Source organism: Trachurus japonicus, chromosome 17, assembly GCF_045865225.1.
Source record: "Trachurus japonicus isolate A0001 chromosome 17, Traja_1.0".
NCBI classification, from domain to species: domain Eukaryota; kingdom Metazoa; phylum Chordata; class Actinopteri; order Carangiformes; family Carangidae; genus Trachurus; species Trachurus japonicus.
Window position 1 is genome coordinate 34,666,256 of NC_140923.1, and position 20,612 is coordinate 34,686,867.

Consider the following 20,612-nt stretch of genomic DNA (forward strand, 5'->3'; position numbering starts at 1 on the left):
CATCTGACCAAAGAGTGTGCTGCCAGCACTCATCAGGATTCTTTTCATGGCATTTGGCAAAGTTTAATCTTGGAGTTTGGTGCCGTTTCAGTAATGGTTTTCTGCTTGGACCCCGTCTGTAGAGGTCGACTTCATCAACATCCTTCACACTGACCGGCCGCTGAAACACCTGCTCCCACACACTGTTTTTCAATGCAGGATTGTGTATATAGTAAACTGTATGTGGCCTATACTCCCTCACACCGCTGCTGCTCTGGTTCAGCTCGTGTTCGTTTTGACGCTGATGATCTGGTACGCTCTCCCATATTCATAAAGTCTCACAGTCGGGTCTCTTACTTGCTCAGGAAGCTCCTCACCACATGGAGCCATGTTGCTGTAGACTCAACCCATGTCAAAACTGAGCAAGCCGCGATGTTCACAGTTAATTCCATAACCTTGTTCATGCAATCGATCTTAATTGTGAAATCACAAGTTAAGGGCGCTCTGATTGATTCAAATGATTTTCATAAAAAATGGATGATATTGGGGCATCGTTTAGCTCGGCTGGTAGAGCAGGCGCCCCATATGCAGAGGCAATAGTCCTCGCTGCAGCCGGCCCTGTATCCTGACTCGGGCGACCCTTTGCTGCATGTCATTCCCCCTCTCTTTGCCTCCCCATTTCCACTACGACACTATCGATTAAAGGCAAAAAGCCCCAAAAATATACTTAAAGCCCCGGTACAGAGCTTTTAACTGGATACGCAAAAGTCTCTGGTTTCTGCTGATGTGTCTATGTTACCTGCAACAGTAAATGAGCCCATCAGTGTGAAGATACGATATTTCTAAGTAGTCTTAATTCTATACCTCTGGAAGACATGGTCGGGTCGGACCACTGACAAAACGATACAAATAGATACATTACCTCATCCATACGCACGCTGCAGATAGCTGCTAAAAAAAAAAAAAAAAGTTTTCAAAGCAAATTCCGTCTTCTTTCCAACGTTTCCAAAACAAATCTACATGCGCCGGCCAGACAAACGTCTTCACAGTGGGAAATGCAGTCTTCATTCTGGCAAAACACCACCGCTTTCGTCCACAGGGGCCGCCAAAATCAATGCTATATGAAAAGTCTGTACAGGGGCTTTAAAAAAAAAAGATGATATTTAGGTCAACAGTAATGCGTAGGGTTACCGATCGCCTGTGGTCAATACTTTTATTTTGAAGTGTGTGACACTCATATCCATAGCACCATTTGCAATACATGCCATAAATGATCTGTATCAGATATGGATCGGCCAGTCACGCTTGTAGATGACTGGTATCGGTGGCAGAAACAAAATAAAACATGATGATCACAGAATCCATAACGGGTTACACTCACTTTTATTGCATTGAGCTTGAACTCCAATTTGTAAAGCTATAGTGGAGTCTAATATTAAGAAGAAAAAATTAGACATAGTTGAGTACAAATGCCTCAAATCCACTAAAGTGCAGTACTTGAGTGAATGGACTACATGAATGAAATGATCTGTGCTCCTTCCTCCACTTCTGAGCGAGGTCAGTGCTCTATATTGTTACTGTACTTTTCATCTAATTTAAATGTCAATGTGTAGGTGTCCTCCTGTGTGTGGAGCAGTCTGTTGTTGAGGTGTGCCCCGCTGAGCCTGAAGACCACCTCCGGTCCACAACCAGGCCAGACTCGCTCTCACAGTCGCTGACCGAGACTCAGGCCAAGACCCTGCCCCAACCTGTGACACTGGATCCGCTGAGCCTGGAGACCACACCCAACTCCCTCTGTACTCTCACAGGTCAGTTTCCCCCCTCCCCTCTCTCTCACAGTTGTCCTGTGGTTTTCATGTAACTCGCCTCATATGAAGCGATTCCTGCAGAACATGCCCAGTGTTTTCTCAGGAGAAGAAAACCACTTGTTTTTTTCATATATAAGTTTACAGCTCAGCAAGAGGCCTTGATGTGGCTTCACTGCCTCTCTTTCTTCTGTTTCTTATTCTCTGTCCTCAGGCTGTCATTGTTTGAGACCTTACGGAATGAAAACACATGAAATATTGTTGCATTCATGTCAATTCCCATGTCAGTTTCGGTGAAATTAAGATGCCTGTCGCCTTTAAGTTTCGCTTGAGGCTGGCATGATCTTCCAGTAAGTCTCTTTTGCATACAAGCAGTGTTGTTTCTTTACATTCTGTAAGCTTTTTTGGTGTTTGCTAACATTAAAATTGATTTTCCACAGCTTCATGTTGAAGAAAAGTAACATTTTGCAGTCTTTAATTAAGACCTGACTCAATGCATTTGCTGCTTATTATCTCATTTGCTCCAGACAACAGTTAAAAGGTCCTCATGACGTATGGATTTCTTTCTTAAAATTCTTTGAAGCTTTGCAATTATGTAAATATGGTGCAGAGAAGAGCAGCCTGTGTCAGATAATAATCTGCATCTGTCGACTTTGTGTCGCAGTTAAGGGCAAAGATCAAACTGTGAACCCTCTTGGTTCTGGCTCCTCTGGCTTGTACATGTTTGGTCAGGTGGCTGAAAAAAAATAAAACAAACATATTATCTTTTGCACTCGTGTGCAAATAGTGTCTTCTGGAAATTACCAGTGGAAAAAGCCTCAGAGCAGAAAGCACAACAACCTGATAATCGGTCTTAAATTCAGTATCTTATTTAAGGTCCAATATTTTGGGAGAGCGGCTCTGGTTGTCAAGTGACATGTTGTTCAGGCAAGGACAAACATTGTCGCTACATTTATCACCGCAATCTCAGATAAAAATGAAAGGGATGTCTTTTTTTTTATCTCTCACACCCCGTCAGAAACATAGACACACACACTGAAACCTATGCGTAGATCATTTATCTGTTTCTTCGAGTTAGTCTTCAACGTCAGTGTTTTTCCTTTGGCGTCCACTCGTCGAAAGCAGCACAAGGTGTACATAAATTGTGAAGAAAAATAAGCATATTTTCACTAAAAGAAAAGTTAAGTCATTTAGGAAAGTTTGTATAGATGTTTCCCAGAGGTGATTTTTGTATATAAACTTTTTATTGACAGATTTATTTATAATTGCAGGCGTGATAGTTGGTGTGGATGAGAACACGGCTTATTCCTGGCCTGCCTGCAACCACTGTGGAAGTGACAACTTAGAGCTGTTAGCTGAGGGGCCGTAAGTTTTTTCAGAATTACTCACAATACCTTAGGATTAATCATTGCGTCAAATCTACACTTTGTATTTTGACGGTTTGTTTTCGTTTCACAGCCGAAGCTTCCGCTGTGTGTCTTGTAAATCGGCAGTGGACGAGCCAGACACAAAGATTCAACTGGAAGTGTTTCTGAGTTCTTCTTCATTAAGTGATTGCACTTTAAAGGTTAAGGTGAGAACACTGATTTGTTTGTTTTTTTACTTTACACTCGAGCGATAATCAATTATCACTTTTGTTGAATTTTGTGTGAGATACATCTGAGTTGGATGAGAAGATTGACATCACTCATATCTGAACATTAAATACAAAGCTACTGCAAGAAGATAGTTAGCTTAGCATAAAGACTGGGAAACATGGCTCTCTATGAAGGTAACAAAACCCACCTACCAGCATCTCTGGAGCCCTCTGTCTAACATATAATGATTTATTTAATGTGACATTTTCAAAGGGGGTTGTATTGCACTATTTCTTAGCTAAGACCAGTGACTTCCTGCAGTCTGTACTGGTTTCTTGAGGTGTTTGCGGCAGTGACATATTCTGAAACAAACGCCTGTTTCAGACTACTTTACATTTTCGTAGAGAGAGAGAGAGAGAGAGAGAGAGATGCAGGCCAACCGTTTCCCTGTTTTCGGAGTTTATGCTGAGCTAAGCTATCCACAAACCTATTCCTCACTCAAACTTCAACATAAGGAAACAAGAGAAATGTTATTTTTTCTATATAGGAAGTATGACAGTATGAGGAGCAGTGGGTGGGAGGGTGGTGCAGAGAGTTGTTGAATTCTCTCCTGGACTCACTGATGAGACTTTTATTGACTTGTAAAGATAAATATCAACATTCAGCACATAAAAAAACTAAAGAATTCAAGTCCTTCACTGTAGGTGCGTCTGCATAAAGCTCCTTTTTATTATTACAGAATACCTTGTGTGACATTGTAATCAGAAAACGTAACTGAGCCAAACTGATAAAATTATCAGCGTTTTTCTTATCAGCAATCTGATATGGTGACCCCCTCTATCAATCTGTTACTCACCAGAGAGCACAGTATGTTTGGTTCAGCATTAAAGCTTTATTACAGCATTAAGGCGATAATTAAATTGGCATTAATGGCTCCACACCTTCTGATCTCGCCGACAGCTGCAGAAGAAGACAATCATGTCCATTCTGAACACCACAGCACTGCAGGGTAATGAGGTAGGTGTGCTTTTATAAACTGTTACATAACACTGGGCTGAGCTTCTTTGTGTCTACAGTTTGTATCTCATTAAAGATAAAAAAAAAATGATTGAAAACTAAACTGCAGTTTAATCAACGTTAAATGGTTGTTAGTTGTGGCCTTAAGTTGCAAAGAAGGGAGCAATGGTTTTACTCAGGGGAGCTCATGACAGCTGAATAAATTCCAAAATCAACAGAATTAATGCTGACCAATGTCGAGTGCAAAGGTCAGGGCCCTAAGTGCACTCATGTTTTTGCAACCACAGCAACTCCATTAGATTTGAATTGACTGATACATACTTGGGCTTTTTTTTTTTAATGAGCAGCTGCAATGGAATTAACTATTTGAAGTGGAGATAAATTTCTTTTTCAGCCTGAACTGGTCCAAACAAGTTATAAATAAGGTGTGAACTGGTGTGCCTCGGCGTGCCAGGTGTGAGGTTTGTTTTTGATGGACCAAGTGTCTCAGTTCCCAGGTTACGATGTGGAGAATGTCCTGGGAAAAGAGGTGGGCCCCCTCGCCGTTTACGTCCGAGTCGTCACCAGGAAACCTGCCCCCTGGATTGGCCTGGAAGAAATCTGCCTCTAAAAGAAAAAAATCCGTCAGGGCAATTAGCTAATGATATCAATCCCGGCCCCAAGGATCCGCAGACACACCGAGGCCTTGGTCTGAGCCAGTTTAGCCTGCTCTCCTCCCCTCTGAAGGCCTCCCTGACAGCTTGTGGCTGTGCTGAAGTGAACCGGCTGCAAGAAGACAAGGTCTTGTTTGTGTTAATGATATGTGATCCTGTGCACCAGGAGTTGACAGCCCAAGGGTAGACCAGAGGCATGCAGTGTCTGTCAAAGCAGCCCACGTGGTTCATCAACTTGGATGTGACTTTCAGAGGAGAACTTTTTTTGGTGTAAACACATTTGTAAATCTTTCCCCCCCCAACAAGCTATCTACCTCTGTATTAAAGATTACTGACACTGTGTCAATAAATGTATTTTTGCTGACTCTACTTTCTATTTCCTGTTTCACTTCTGACTTCTTGTGAGAAAACACTCCAACTCCTCTGCAAGGACTTACTCACACACACCAGACAGTTTCTGCACCTTTTCCACGTTTTTATTGGAGATTCCATAAACAAAAATGGTTTTCAAGGTTTCATACAAACTATATAAAAGATCATGCTCTGGCTCTTATACAAAGTTTGGAATTATAAAACATGTACCATATCAGGTATAACATCATATCATATATAAATGCAGTGGTAGAATAATTTAATACAGATAAAAATCCCACAAAAAAATATGGCAGCAACATCATATATTTTCCAGTGCCATTATGGTAAGCTTAAAATACATCTGGTACAGATGGTAAAGAAAACGAAAGTCTCTTGAGGTATGTTTCCTAAATGCTCAGTTCATAGAAGAGTTCATTTGTCACCGGCTCTCTACACTCGTGGAGAGCGCGGCGAAGGAGGGGTTGGGTATCTGCTTGAAGAAATCTCTGAGGCCAGTGAGCTCTCTGGTTAGCTGCTCGATAGTTTTGTGGAGCCTGTCGTTTTCAGAGCCCAGTTCAAGCAGCTTCTGCTGCATCTCCATGTTGCGCCTCTTGGCTTTATCCCTGCTTTTCCTCACTGCTATGTTATTCCTCTCTCGCCTCTGTCGGTACTCCATGCTGTACCTGTCCACCGACTTCTTGCCCTTCTCCTTCCCGACTTTCCTCGGGGAGGACTTGGCCGAGCTGGCGGCGGACACGGGCTCCGGGGTGGTGGGAGGTGTCGGCTGACCCGTGGTGAGGCTCACGGAGGTCTGGGCGCAGGTCTCGATCTGGGACGGGAGGGACGAGGACATGTCGCTGTCACTCCAGTCGGACTCTTGTTTGATGGGCGCGCTGAACGCCCCCCTCTCCAGCCCGCTGTCCGCCTTCCTCTGCTCCGCTGTGTACACGGCTGACAGCTGCTGATGTTGTTGCTGCTGCTGCTGCTGCTGCTGCTGCTGCTGCTGCTGCTGCTGCTGCACGCCGCAGGCTTGCACCGAGCTCTGCATGTTGTAGAAATCCGCCTTCTCCTGCTTCACGGTGTTGAACAGGTCGAGGAAGAGCTCGTCGTTGCACAGCTCCAGGTTTGGCACGGCTGTCATCGACTCGATGTACTGGCTGAAGTCGATGGCGCTCTCGTCGTCGTACATGGCAGGGGCGGTGCTCAGCTCCACCATGGTGCCGTCCTCGCCCGCTCCGCCGTCGCTCCTGCTGCCCGGCTTGCACACCCCCTGCTGCGGGCCGCCCAGCTTGGTGCTCTCGTAGAAGTTAGCAGGCTCCATCGCCCAACTCATGTTGCATTGTGGGGACACGCAGTGGGAGTCCAGGCTGTATATGTCACACATGAACTCTGGTGGCTCGGTCCACGTGGGTTTAGGGAGAGAAATAAAGTAGTTCTTTCTTTTTTTTTGTAAAAAAAAGTGACTCTTTGGATGTGACAGCTGTCTGCTGCACAGTGACCTGTAGTGGTTTCTCTTCCTCTGCAGGCGCCTCGCTCCCTCTGTGTAAAAAAACTTTCTTTTTTGGCTTTTTATCCCTGGGCGCTGCCTGTCAGGCTCCTGTCACTAAGGATGCTCACACACTTCTTGTCACTCCTCTGAGGCATCGTTACTTTCGCAGACAGTTTTGTATCGTTTCCCCCGCTGACGTCACACGTGCCGCCCTCTCACGAGCCAGTCAACTCCAGACTGGGATCACGTGGTGTCCCCTAACTTCCCATTTGAGGAGAGAAGGGCGTGTTGCTCCTGCCACCCACTTTTTACTACGATTGTATGAATGGTTCAGAGTTGTTTACATACTGAAAGCTCCACTCTGGGCGTGTGGAATTAACTTTTATTTGAAGGTCCTTAAAAAACCTTGTTAAAATGCTTCACTACCAGTAAGTCCTGCATTAAAATGTTGTAGTACACAGGAAAAGTATAAGTATGATCAGAAAACTGTACTTTAAGGATACAAGTAGGGTACCCACTATGCAGTAAGTGTCCTTTATATTTTAGTAGTTCATAATAGTCAAGTACAGTTAATTATTGTGTCACGCACAAAGGCCGAGGCAGCGGTGATGCATTTGACACATGGATGGATCACTGAACAGGCTGGGTCTAGGGGATCCTAAGAGTCAGGGAACCCCTGGGGCTCAACCAGCCAAATGTCAATGACAAATAGACACAAAAAACTATATGAAACACAAGATAGCTGTAAAGAGATACAAAAATGTTTAGCAAAGTGACACTAAAATGACCTCAAAAGAGATGCAAAACGAAATAATGCATAATGAGACGTGCTGAGATTTCTTGTAATCATTCATCCAGAGGAATCATGAATCAAGAAACTGATTTATTATTGTTTTATTAACATGTAGCCTATGTGTCAGCCAACATGTAACTGGTCAATGTGGAGCTCATTATAACTCTGTTATGGTATTTGAATTCATAATGATACATCTTATTTCATAAACTGATGACACTGATTTAAAATCTTCTATTGAAAGGTCACATATGTGTCAGCAAAATGCTATGCACAAAACACAGTATCTTCATCTGCAGTGTAAGGAAGGAAGCACAGAGTTCAAATACTCATACAAGTACCTCAGACTTATACCACAGAGCAAACCAACTGCACTGACTTTCCACTGCTGTTCTCACATGCTGCCATTCATTCATGAATTCAAGCTGCAAGTGCAAGTGGTGTCATGCTGATGGACGTCATGAGGGAACTGTCACAGCGCTCTATCGGGAAATTCACTTATTACGTAACAGTGTCATGATTTTGTGTATGACCCATAAAGGCCTGTTGCCTATAGCTGTGATGTACTGATTTCAAAATATGGTAAAGTGGTAAAATGCATTTATATAATTGATTAAAAATAATAATTTCAGAAGCAGAATCAGCTTTATTGGGCTTTTAGGTATACTTTTGCTGCTTGTATATTCTTGTTATGGGTATTTGAAGCAGGTGAAATCTGTATTACAATCAGTTTGTCAAATTTGAGTAGTGCTGGATGAAGTTTAAGATGCTTAACCCTGATAAAAGTAGCAATTCCACACTGTGAACATACTCAATCAAGTAAAAGTTCTGCATTAGCAATGGTGCTTATTTTGCAAAATGTATTTGAACTATCAAAAGTAAAAGGAGCCTACCCACAGTGAAGAAAAGGCCCATTTGAGTGACACTGATGTGTTATTGCATATTGCATGTATGTGCATGCTGTAATGTTTCTATTTGCAAGTGGTTTTATGTTTAATCCACAAAACAATGAAGTCTCACTATGTTTTATACATGCAAACTAACTAAAGGTGTTTATGTAATTAGCAAATGTAGTTTGATTAAAAAAAACAAAAACAATTTTAAATGTAATTTCACACTAATAGTGGAGAAAATATATAAGTTGGCCTGAGATGGAAAGTGAATGTTATTCAAAACATATGTACTTCAGAAAAACTAATTGAAGTAAATACTTTTAGTTACACTACAGAACACAGAGAACAAATTTACAAAGGGATGCAAAACCGGACATACAGTTACTCAGAGCTAAACAAACAAAAACTTAAACATTCAGTATCGCTTGAATATAGACAACAAACTACTTACAGGTGAAATTGTTGTGTACTTAGATTGAGGATTACAGGTTACTCTGTATAAATAGGTATACAGTCTGCTTATTATAGGATTTATTCATTGGCATATGAAAATGTATAAATACCATGGAATCTGTAGTTATTAACATCACTACACATTAATACACACTAATATTTGATCACATAGAGAGTAAATTCCATATTTTGTAATTTACTATGATGTTTCAGTGACAAATTGGAGGTCAGACAGTGAACTGAAAGTGGCTGATGACTTCCTACCGTAGTGAACAAGCTGCTGCTGCTGATATTTATGTTAAAGATCTTGTCTATAAAAAGCCATCTTACATGACACATGTCCTGACACTTCTGGGAAATGCTTCAATGTTTTTCCTCCTAGGAAGTGAGCTGTAGTACTTTTCCTCTTTCTCACTCCTGTCTGAAAGGGAAACTGCACCACCCTGTGGTCTTTGAACACACCTGCAGGATATAAACACACAGCATACGCCCTTTCATCAATATAGACAGCTGTATGCGTTCGACACCTTTTTTCCTCTTCAAAATCAATGAATTGAATAGAAAACTATTGCATATTGAGTATGCAATAGGCATCATTAAATAAACTCGAGGTTGACATTCCCTCAAACTGCAGCATTTTAGGTGCAGCAGGTTTAGTTACTTTTTAAATGTCCCAACACTGCCCACTTCTGGAGAGATACTTCTCTGCTGGTCAAATCCAAACCTTATTATGTCCATTGTTTATCGACATTATTGAAAATATATAAACATGATTATTACCGAGGTCATATTCACAGGCGGTGTTGTTATGATATGATGGTATTATATTAGAGAGGTCGCTACTGTTTTTTTAAATTAATTTCTCAACCCTTTCCATTATTGTGATCATGAAAGTAGACTTTATGACTTTGTCATGTAGTTGAAGTAGTAGCTGTGTTGATTTGTCTATATCTGAGTTTCTATGCTTGTAATATAAAGCAAATTGCATATATTTTTTAAATATTATTATTATTGTTATTATTATTATTATATTATAATTAATTAATTAATTAATTAATTAATGATTAATTTCAAATGTCTGTGATCTGATCCTATTGTATTAATGCGTATATATATATATATATATATATATATATATATATATATATATATATATATATATATATATATATATATACATATATATATATATATATTTTATTTTAATTTAATTTTTTAAGGTAAAAGGGGTAGCTTTGGCTTCAACCTACACCCTTTCGGTTATATAAGCTTGATATACCGAAATAAATAAATTCATTCATTCATTATTTATTTATATTTTGTCTCTTTATTTTATTTTGTTCATTGTGGACAGTTTCAATAAAGAGAGAGAGAGAGGGGGAAAAAAACGTAGTTGTCGGTGGACCAAACCAAATCAGTTCAGAGTAGCACAGGGTTTATCACAAGGCGCAGAAAACGCAGGTGGTTGTAATTTTATCATAATTGATAGGAAACTTTGTATTACTGGCTTAATTTAGGGTTAGAGTTAGTATTTTGTGTGTTAGGACGTTTCATCATGTTAAATTAAAGTCACATCGGTAGAAACTCTACAATAACCCCCCTCTACAACAAATGAGTCGGCTGGCAGGAAACGCTCAATCCTGGCCTCTCATTGGTCCAAAGTTCCCCGCGAAAATTACGTCACCAGCAGTTTCGCGCCACATCTGCATCACTCGGACGTACATTGAAGAAGAGGTAAGAGCAAAGTTGATTTAGTTAATTTATGTCTCATAAAGCCGCAGATTATGTCGGTGTAATCAACATGTCGGACCTTAAACTTGTCTTCTCGGCTCTGTATCATCGTGTTTGTTGTTTTGTTGCTCACTCTGAACTGTTAAATCGGGTCAAACAGTGCAGTTAGACTCAGCTCATTGTTTCCCTCTGCAGCCACATGTCAAATGGTGGGGGACTTATCGACAACTGAGTTAAGATTTCCAATAAAACTAACAAAAACACCTTGTTTATTAATTACACACGCAAATAAGTAGCGACAGGAAGTGCAAACATGAGTACTGTTAACTTTAGTTGTATTTTCAACAACTGAGCATTAATCTGCTGCAAACAGCAAACATGAAGTGAAAGAAAACTGCAGATTGACAGTGTCCATGTTGTTGCAGTTTCAAATGAAATCACAACAGCAGGTAAAGTAAATGACTGAATACGACATTATGGTTCAACGTGGACTATTTATATCCATAACCAGCACTTAGTTGACTAGTATTAGTCATTATGCATCTTGGTGTGACTTTGGCACATTAATATAACTTATGGTACATCACAAACAATAAGCATGTAGTGTTGTTGGGAGGTTTTTGCCATGGGAGGCTAAACAGTGACTTTGTTTAAAAAAATAAAAAACCTACAGGGAAAACTCAGTGTCTGCTCCTTGTAAAGTAAAGTTATGGATAAATAAAGTTAAAAAATTAAAGTCTGGGTGGTGGGAATTTTGCCACTTTAGTAGTTGGATAAGGGTGATATCTTTTTTAGTAATTGTACTTTTTAAAATCAGTATTTCCATTTAATCTTTAGATTTCGCAGCAACAATGTCTTCACCAATGTCGACTCCTGGTGGCCGCAAACGCGGGAGGAACACAAACCCAGCCACACGTAAGTTGTTTGTTTGTTTTTCTGTCTGAAATGAAACCTTTTCCTCCGGCAATCTCAACATTGCTCTCTGTTATTCTGTGTTTAACTTGTCCTCATGTCTGGTGTCCCCTCAGCCAGCAGCGAGGGCCCCACCTCACCCCCTTCTCAGAGGCGCAGAGGTCAGGACTCCTCCACCGGGGACCTGATGCCGATGCCCACCTCCCCAGCTACCGACGTGCTCAGTCCTGCGGCACCTCAGGACGCGTCTCTGTTCTCCAGTCCACGACCATCAGGTAATAAAGAGAAGAGCCCAGTTACACTTTGGTTTTCTTCATCCAGGGGAATTTTTAAATCATCTCTGTTGATGTAACCTTTTTTTTTTTAACAGTCCTACCCAATGAAGTGGACATGAGCTCCCCTCTGATGTACGGGACCCCCAGCTCCAGGGTTGAAGGGACCCCTCGCAGTGGAGTTCGCGGCACCCCGGCCAGACAGCGTCCCGATCTGGGGTCCGTCAGGAAGGCTCCACAAGTCGATATGCACTCTGAGCCGGTCAGTAGCCGAGCCGAGACCCTTTGTATGGATTATTACATTTGAAAGCTGCGTCTATGAGGAGTTGTTAACTCGTAACTAACAACCACAGTAACTTAATACAATTTGTTGTTTTGAATCAGCCGAGTGCTGATGGTGCAGTCGCCAGCGACACCAACGCAGGCCAGAGGCTGGTGATCTGGGGAACTGACGTCAACGTGGGGATGTGCAAGGAGAAGTTTCAGGTATGAAAATAGTCACATTCCAGTCTTTTATAAAGATTTTTTTTTTTCTTACTGCTCCTTGTTCGTTCCACAAGAGCTCAAGTTCCCATCTTTTGCTTCCAGAGGTTCCTGCAGAGGTTCATCGACCCGACTTCCCATGAAGATGAGAACGCCGGTTTGGACCTGAATGAGCCGCTGTACATGCAGAAGCTGGAAGAGGTAGAGTGCTGCTGACTCATGTTTATTTCATTGTGCTCTGATGATCTGTTAACACCAGTCAAAACACTGGTTTAATCAGGTAGTTTCCGTTGTTTGTTCTTTTTGGGCACTTATTCCTTTTGATTGATAAAGAACAAGCAGTAATCTAAGTTGATTTCACTCTCATCTTTTCAACTGTTTTTTTTTTCTTTCCTTCTTTGTCCCACAGATCAGTGTTGTCGGCGATCCGGTGCTGAATGTGAATTGCCTGCATGTGCAGTCATTTGATGCAGAACTTTACAGGCAGCTCATCTGCTACCCACAGGTAAAGTCCTGTAAATTACAACCACACGGTATATTATGTCCTGTGTGTGTTTAGAGTCACTGAACAGTTTTGATACATAACGTATATATGGAAGCATTTAGGATCATCACTCCCTGTATTTTTCTTTTGTTTTGTTGTCGAAGGCTCCTGTATTCATGTCCCAAAGGTCTTATAAACCCATGAGGGCTGGGCACCTTTGCTGTATGACACTTTGACAATAAAAACAAACTAAATTAAACTACAGAAAAACTTAACTGTAGTGTGGCCACAAACATTTGAAGCTATTTATCCTTGTCAAATACAAACCATCAGAGAACCCAGTCCTGAATTATCACTGTGGCGCTTTATCTGCAGGTTGTTGTAACCATCTTTGTGCACTTTTGTAAAACTTTGAAATCAGTTTTTTTTTCTAGTGTTTGTTGGCAGCATATTGATGCTAATGCTTGAGTCATTTATCTCCTCTGCAGGAAGTCATCCCCACCTTCGACATGGCAGTCAACGAGCTTTTCTTTGAGCGATTCCCAGATTCGATCCTGGAGTACCAGATCCAAGTCCGCCCCTACAACGCCCTGAAAACCAAAAACATGCGGAACCTGAACCCAGAAGGTGTGTGTGTGTGTCTGTGTGTGTTTGTGTGTGTGTGTTCATTAATCCATCACCAGATGCTCTACAAAGTGAAATCGCACTCAATATTTAGTGTGGGCTTTCTGTCTGTGTTCCACCTCGCTTTTTGATAAAATGTGAGGTGTCGGCTTCAGACTAAAGCTTCTGTGTCGCCGTATGCGTTCCCTCCTCAGACATCGATCAGCTGATCACCATCAGCGGCATGGTGATCCGCACCTCGCAGCTCATCCCCGAGATGCAGGAGGCTTTCTTCCAGTGCCAGGTGTGCGCCTTCACCACCCGCGTGGAGGTGGACCGCGGGCGCATCGCCGAGCCGGCTGTGTGTCGCCACTGCAACACCACCCACAGCCTGGCGCTCGTTCACAATCGCTCCGCCTTTTCAGACAAGCAGATGGTGAGAGTTGGTCTGGGCCAGACTGTGCCGACAGTGAACAACACCTGATCTCAGAATATGTCGGGTGGTAATTAGTGACGTGTTGTTGCCGGGGGTCGTGACATCTGTTCGCTTATTGATCTCTGATGTGCACAGGTCAAAATTCAGGAGTCTCCCGACGACATGCCGGCCGGTCAGACGCCTCACACAACTATCGTCTATGCCCATAATGACCTGGTAGATAAAGTGCAGCCAGGAGACAGAATAAACATCACAGGTGAGCAATGTCTTCACATGACTTTTGTGATTGTCTAACCATCCAACGATTCATTAATTGAAACGTTGAGCTAGAAAAGAGGAGAAATGAAGTATACTCTTTTTTTTCTTGAAAGAATTGATTATTAAAATAGTTGATAGTCAATGTCATGCCAATATTTTTTATAATCTCTGCTTCACCATAGTCAATAAAAATGTCTTAAAGGTATAGTTCAACATTTTGGCAAATTGGCCCATTGCCATAATCCCCATAGTCATAGCAGTTGGTTTGTTACCTTTAATTGTCGGTGCAAGCTATTTTTAGAACGGCGGAGCAGAGCTGCAGGCTGCTCAGAGCTACGCTACGGAGGCTCATGGGATTTCTTGGTTTCCCTCATCAAATACACAATCCAAAAACTCCCTGGTCATGGATCTATTGGTCCTCGTCCCTACGTCACCACATTCACGCGCATCCCTTGGCTGCACACACAGCCCTTCATGCCGTTCTCTCTCCTCATTGGATAAAGCTTGTAGGATACAAGGAAATATACAAGAAGTTTTCTCCTCGGCTTACAGCAGAGCAGAGTGACTGACAGACCCGTGTTTCGGACCAAACACTCTATGTAAGTGATTGCCGTCGGAAGATATAACTATTTAAGATTTATATTAACACAAATATTCCGCTTACTTCTGCTTTGATTATCTCATAGCGTGGTTAAAGTGCAGGTCACAACTTGTCCACGACAGCGTTTTGGAGTTGTTGGATTGTGTATTTGATGAGTTTGATGAGGGAAACCAAGAAATTCAATGAGCCTCCGTAGCGTAGCTCTGAGCAGCTCGCGGCTCTGCGCCACCGATCTAAAAACAGCTTGCACCGACAATTAAAGGTAATGAACCTTCTGCTAAGACTATAGGGATTATGGCAATGGGCCAATTTGCCAAAATGTTGAACTATCCCTTTAATTATATTTAACAAAAAAAAATGCTTGTCAGGGTCTTACAAAACCCAAATTTGACCTGTTAATGTCACTCTTCTTTTATCTGACCAACAGTTACTAATTCAAAAATAATTGTTTTACAGTTGTAGAGAGCAAAATTATTTCACACTACGTGCAAATGTCTGCTTATATTTTATTTCCAGTTTATGATCTATACAATTGTTTATCATTTGTATAATCATTTATTCCTTCAGTAGAGCTCTTTTTAAACAGAGATCCTGACAGCTCTCCAAATGTCCCTGCAGGTATCTACAGAGCAGTCCCCATGCGCGAGAACCCGCGCCAGAACAGCGTGAAGTCCGTCTACAAGACTCACATAGACGTCATCCACTTCCGCAAGACGGACGAGAAGCGCCTCCACGGTTTGGACGAGGAGGCCGAGCAGAAGCTCTTCACCGAAGACCGAGTGCAAACCCTGAAGGAGCTGGCAGCCAAGCCCGACGTCTACGAACGCCTCTCCTCCGCCCTCGCGCCCAGCATCTACGAGCACGAGGACATCAAGAAGGTGTGTGTGTGTGTGTGAATGCAGGCGAGCCATAATATCTGAGCGCTAACCTGCGCAAGCACACAGGAACCACAACCCACACTCTGTCACACTGATGATGATGATGGTGGTGGTGGTGGTGGTGGTGCCAGTAAACTCTGAATGTAGTGCCAAATATGCAGTTTACATGAAGACAATAGAAATATGACCTAATCGACACAGCAGGTATCTTCATATATTCCAACAAGAACAAAAATCAGTGCAGTTAATATCTGCTCTGTTCATAAGGATGAGTTAGTTTCAGGGCTCTGGCTTGATGGACCAATTAAATGTCATGTTATTAATGTTGTAGGTTACACTTGTGTTTTCTGCAGGTGAAATAGAAATCTTGTTAATGACACTTTTACTCAAATTTAAGATGCACAGAAATATAAACAGACTCATTTATACTATATATTCTACATATATTTTTGCCAATGTGTTCATTTCAACCAAAAATCTGGCACCTCCCTGTCTCCCTGAGGACACATCAAGCAGGCAACATGAAAACAGCTGCACCCGTAGACCTGCTGGAAGACAAACGAGAAAAAACTAAATTAAAAACATTCCTACTTTTGATAAGTCAAATTGTTGCTGGTTAGAAAAAAGCCAACGTTCTGCAGCCTTAAAAACATAAATATTAAAGTTGATGTTCTGATTCTGCCTGGACTTGTCACAGTTTGGACATCGTATTGATGCTGCACTGAATTTGTACCATTGATCTAATCCAGCGGCGTGATATGACATGGTCTGACAGCAGCTTTCTATCTGCTCCCTCACAGGGCATCTTGCTGCAGCTGTTTGGCGGCACCCGTAAAGACTTCAGTCAGACGGGCCGCGGTAACTTCCGCGCGGAGGTGAACATCCTGCTCTGCGGAGACCCCGGCACCAGCAAGTCCCAGCTGCTGCAGTACGTCTTCAACCTGGTGCCCCGAGGCCAGTACACGTCGGGAAAGGGCTCCAGCGCCGTGGGTCTCACCGCCTACGTGATGAAGGACCCGGAGACCAAGCAGCTGGTCCTGCAGACCGGAGCTCTCGTGCTGAGCGACAACGGCATCTGCTGCATCGACGAGTTCGACAAGATGAGCGACGGCACGCGCTCGGTGCTGCACGAGGTCATGGAGCAGCAGACCCTCTCCATCGCCAAGGTACGGCCGACAAAGCCGCAAACACCTGCGGACCGAAAACTCTTTGATTGTGCAGGAAAACTTGAGGACGCGACTTGTTTCTGTTCTTCCGCAGGCCGGAATCATTTGCCAGCTGAACGCCAGGACGGCCGTGCTGGCCGCCGCCAACCCCATCGAATCTCAGTGGAACCCCAAGAAGACCACCATCGAGAACATCCAGCTGCCTCACACTCTGCTGTCCAGGTGAATATCATCAAGCACCTGACAGAAGGCGGTTTAAAATGCTGTTTGAGGACACGGGTCATTTCCGACAAACACACAGCGCCGCAGGAAGAACGAGCGAAACAGGTTTTATTTTATTAGAGCAGTGCGACGAGTCTGAGGCTGTTCCTCATACGTTTTTTATTCAGGATTTTTGATGTAAAATAAAATCTAAGACCTTTTAGATGCTGCTCTCTATCACAGTATCTAAAGTTAGTCAGTGTGTTGTTCAGCTTCACGTCCATTTGTGTTATGGAGCCGGTGTAATATATTCACAGTGAATTCAATATGTGATTTTTAAAAGTAGTTTCACCACATTAAACCACATGAATTGTAACCCGGACCTAGTTAGCTTTGATAAGGCCAAGGTGTTATCACTTCCCTTCCTCCACTGTAATTTAAGACTTTGGGAGATGACAATTAACAATTATTTTTAGTATATCTTTCGTCACACCTAAAGTCAAATTTTTAAGCAAGTACTATGTATAATTGGTTCTCTGGCTTTAGAAACCACAGAGTCATTGTTACCTTCAGAATTGGACGCTCTTGTTTAGATCTTAAAAATTTGACCTCCAATCTAAATTTGTTTTTTATATTTCAGTTTCTTACCTGTGTTTCTCAGTCGTCATGTAACCGACTTTTAATGTTAACGTTTTCGTGCTCCTCCAGATTCGATCTGATTTTCCTGATGCTGGATCCTCAAGACGAGGCGTACGACCGCAGGCTGGCCCACCACCTGGTGTCGCTGTACTACCAGAGTGAGGAGCAGATTGAGGAGGAGTTCCTCGACATGGCTGTGCTGAAGGACTTCATTGCGTATGCTCGCACATACATCAATCCAAGACTGAGTGAGGAAGCCAGCCAGGCCCTCATAGAGGTTTGTTTGCTTTGACCTATTTCAGAATCCACTACACACTACAACCATAAAACTGTCAAACCGATGTGGTTAATACCATACCTGTCAGCCTGAAGTGTGCTATCAGCCCCTCTGACCTTGTCCGTGTTGGTCCTCAGGCCTACGTGGACATGAGGAAGATAGGCAGCGGTCGGGGCATGGTGTCCGCCTACCCCAGACAGCTCGAGTCCCTGATCCGCCTGTCGGAGGCCCACGCTAAAGTGCGCTTCTCCGAGAAAGTGGAGACCATCGACGTGGAGGAGGCCAAGAGGCTGCACCGCGAGGCCCTCAAACAGTCGGCCACGGACCCCAGGACGGGATTTGTTGACATCTCAATTCTCACCACAGGTATGTGGGGCTGGATGTTATTAACCAGCTGTTGTGATGTAGCAGCTCCACATGTGTAATCGACCGACTGAATCAAACCTTATTATAATCTTGAGTATGTGGTTGACTTATGAACAAAATGCCTGTAACAGTAATGAACTCACCTCACAAATGTATGCTCATTAGCTTAGAACTGTAGGCGGAGAACCCTACAAGCCCCTGGAGGGTTTTTTGGCATTCCCCTTCACATTGTTTTGGATTTTATATGTTATATCTTTTTTAACTTTGATATGTGAAAATAAACAAACAAACAAACAAACTTAGAAATAAACCGTTTCTGACTTGAGATGCAACTCAAGCTCTAACGCATTGATGACTGATCACAGGTATGAGTGCCACTGCCCGCAAGCGTAAGGAGGAGGTGGCCCAGGCCCTCAAGAAACTGATCGAGGCCAAAGGAAAGACTCCGGCCATGAAGTACATGCAGCTGCTGGACGACCTCAGAGGACAGTCTGAAACTGTGAGTGCTTATTTTTCATCGAGCTGCGTCGTTCATATTGATGCACAAGTATCAGAAAAATGTAATTTCCGACTTCCAGTTCCAGTTCTGTTAGAACAGCATGCCCCTCCAGACTAATTTGTCAGAGCAGAGTTGTTGTTATTTCTTTTCCATGTCGATAATGAAAAGATTAAATTGAGCTCTGACTACAATGTCGGTAATAAATGAAAAGAGGTTATGAAACTATTTTGTGATTTAACTTTTCAACAAAAAATAAGTTTCTTTAATTATTATACGCACTCTGTTTCCATCATCAACGCCACCACTTCCTGTAATGACTCGGTTGTTCGTGGCTGTTTTTCAGGCGATCACTAAGGAGCTGTTTGACGAGGCGCTGCGAGCCCTGGCTGATGAGGATTACTTGACGGTTACTGGAAAGACCGTTCGTCTCCTGGCCTAAGGCACACCCTGCAATTATGTACAGTCCTTCATTTAAAATCCTATCCTGTGTCGGCCCATTTTTCTCATGCTGTATAAAAAAAAAACAAGTGTTTGTATAATTGAACTACCATGTGTTTTGTGGCCATATTAGATGTTTGAATATCCTGGATATTTTGGACATGTGATTCAGAGTTACCGGATGACTCATTCAAACTCAAGTGTCCTGTTATTATGGAAAAAGAAGAAGAGAGGAGGAAACAACACGTGTACGGGCAATTAATGGAGTTTAATATTTAAAAAGTGTTTGTACTTGTGTTCATGCTCTTTATGTTTTGTGCTGTGATGGCAAAAAGCTCTTTTCTTCTGTCTTGTACATTGTAATCACAGTTTCTCTGTTTTTTTTTTTTTTAGATGTGTTAAAGCAAGCGTAAAAGTTACAATATGTTTTTCTATCAGATTTCTAGATGCTCTTTAAGATTAAGTACTATCACCAGTTGTCCTTGTAGCTTGCATTGACTTTGTTAATAGAGAGAAAATAAAATGTTGCTCTTTCACAAGGTGCTTGGAAATTGAAAATTCCAGTCGTCTTCTCTTGAAAGTCAAATTTCTGTGCTTCCTCTGGCAATATGACATATAATGTTCACCACCAGGTTATTTCAGTTACCTATTGAAGCTATACATGGTAAAACATTTAACCGAATGTGTTTACAACTGCACCGTTTCATCAACCGTAAATATTTTAGATGACAAATTTTCCACACGTTACCTTTAAATTCAGCCTAATATTTTAGTATCTCTGGAGATTGGCCTAGAAATACAGACCTCCCTCCTCTTCTTCCTACTTCACCACCTGTTAAGCGTGGGGGTGGGACGGCGAGTACTCTGCTTTGGGGTCATGTAGCAGCCAGTGGCACAAGTAACGCTGCACAGATGGAGGGAAGAATGGATCTCACTACACATCCGTCAGTCAAGTAAAAGTGAAAGGAGATCGGTGTCTACAACAGCACAGTGATGCAAAGTCCAGCTCAAAATCCACTGAGACTTATTTCAACAAACACAAGCTGGAGAGTTTGAGGTGGCCCTGGTAGCCCGCTGACCTGCACAACATCATGCTTTGCATACAAGACCACCTAAAAATATCTCTGAACCTGATCTGCAAGGAAGGAGTGGGACTATTTTTAGTCACTACTATTAGACTATTATAATTATTGCCATTACAGGAGGGGCTATAGGGGTATAGTCACATAACTGTGGTGGTCCCTTCCCTCCATTGGCTCCCTGTTAGATTTCAAATTGATTTAAAATTTTTATGACAGAATTTTAAAGCCTTAAAAATGGCTCCGTCCGAAATTACATCTGTGATCCGTTGACAG

General features: G+C 42.4%; 3 protein-coding genes across 5 annotated transcripts in view; 2 read left to right on the forward strand and 1 right to left on the reverse strand.

Annotated features, from left to right (window-relative positions):
• spidr (scaffold protein involved in DNA repair) overlaps positions 1–5,122 on the forward strand; it is a 33,886-nt gene extending 28,764 nt beyond the window's left edge. For all 3 annotated transcript variants that reach the window (XM_085805589.1, XM_085805588.1, XM_085805590.1), the window contains 5 exons: positions 1,593–1,787; positions 3,056–3,149; positions 3,243–3,357; positions 4,322–4,378; positions 4,869–5,122. In XM_085805589.1, coding sequence (XP_085661715.1) covers positions 1,593–1,787; positions 3,056–3,149; positions 3,243–3,357; positions 4,322–4,378; positions 4,869–4,988 — 581 coding nt within the window. In that variant the 3' untranslated portion in view covers positions 4,989–5,122. The remainder of the gene's footprint in view (positions 1–1,592; positions 1,788–3,055; positions 3,150–3,242; positions 3,358–4,321; positions 4,379–4,868) is intronic.
• Positions 5,123–5,485: 363 nt separating this feature from the next.
• cebpd (CCAAT enhancer binding protein delta) lies at positions 5,486–7,028 on the reverse strand. The gene has a single exon (XM_085805591.1). It carries the CDS (start codon positions 6,767–6,769, stop codon positions 5,825–5,827), a length of 945 nt encoding a protein of 314 aa, XP_085661717.1. The 5' UTR covers positions 6,770–7,028; the 3' UTR covers positions 5,486–5,824.
• Positions 7,029–10,699: 3,671 nt separating this feature from the next.
• mcm4 (minichromosome maintenance complex component 4) lies at positions 10,700–19,800 on the forward strand. The gene is made up of 17 exons (XM_085805592.1): positions 10,700–10,747; positions 11,582–11,659; positions 11,773–11,931; positions 12,027–12,190; positions 12,313–12,414; positions 12,517–12,612; positions 12,821–12,916; positions 13,384–13,522; positions 13,714–13,934; positions 14,070–14,190; positions 15,412–15,671; positions 16,472–16,837; positions 16,932–17,059; positions 17,747–17,954; positions 18,092–18,320; positions 18,686–18,819; positions 19,163–19,800. The coding sequence occupies exons 2-17, from the start codon at positions 11,596–11,598 to the stop codon at positions 19,256–19,258; spliced, it is 2,583 nt and encodes an 860-aa protein (XP_085661718.1). The 5' UTR covers positions 10,700–10,747; positions 11,582–11,595; the 3' UTR covers positions 19,259–19,800.
• Positions 19,801–20,612: the final 812 nt, after the last annotated feature.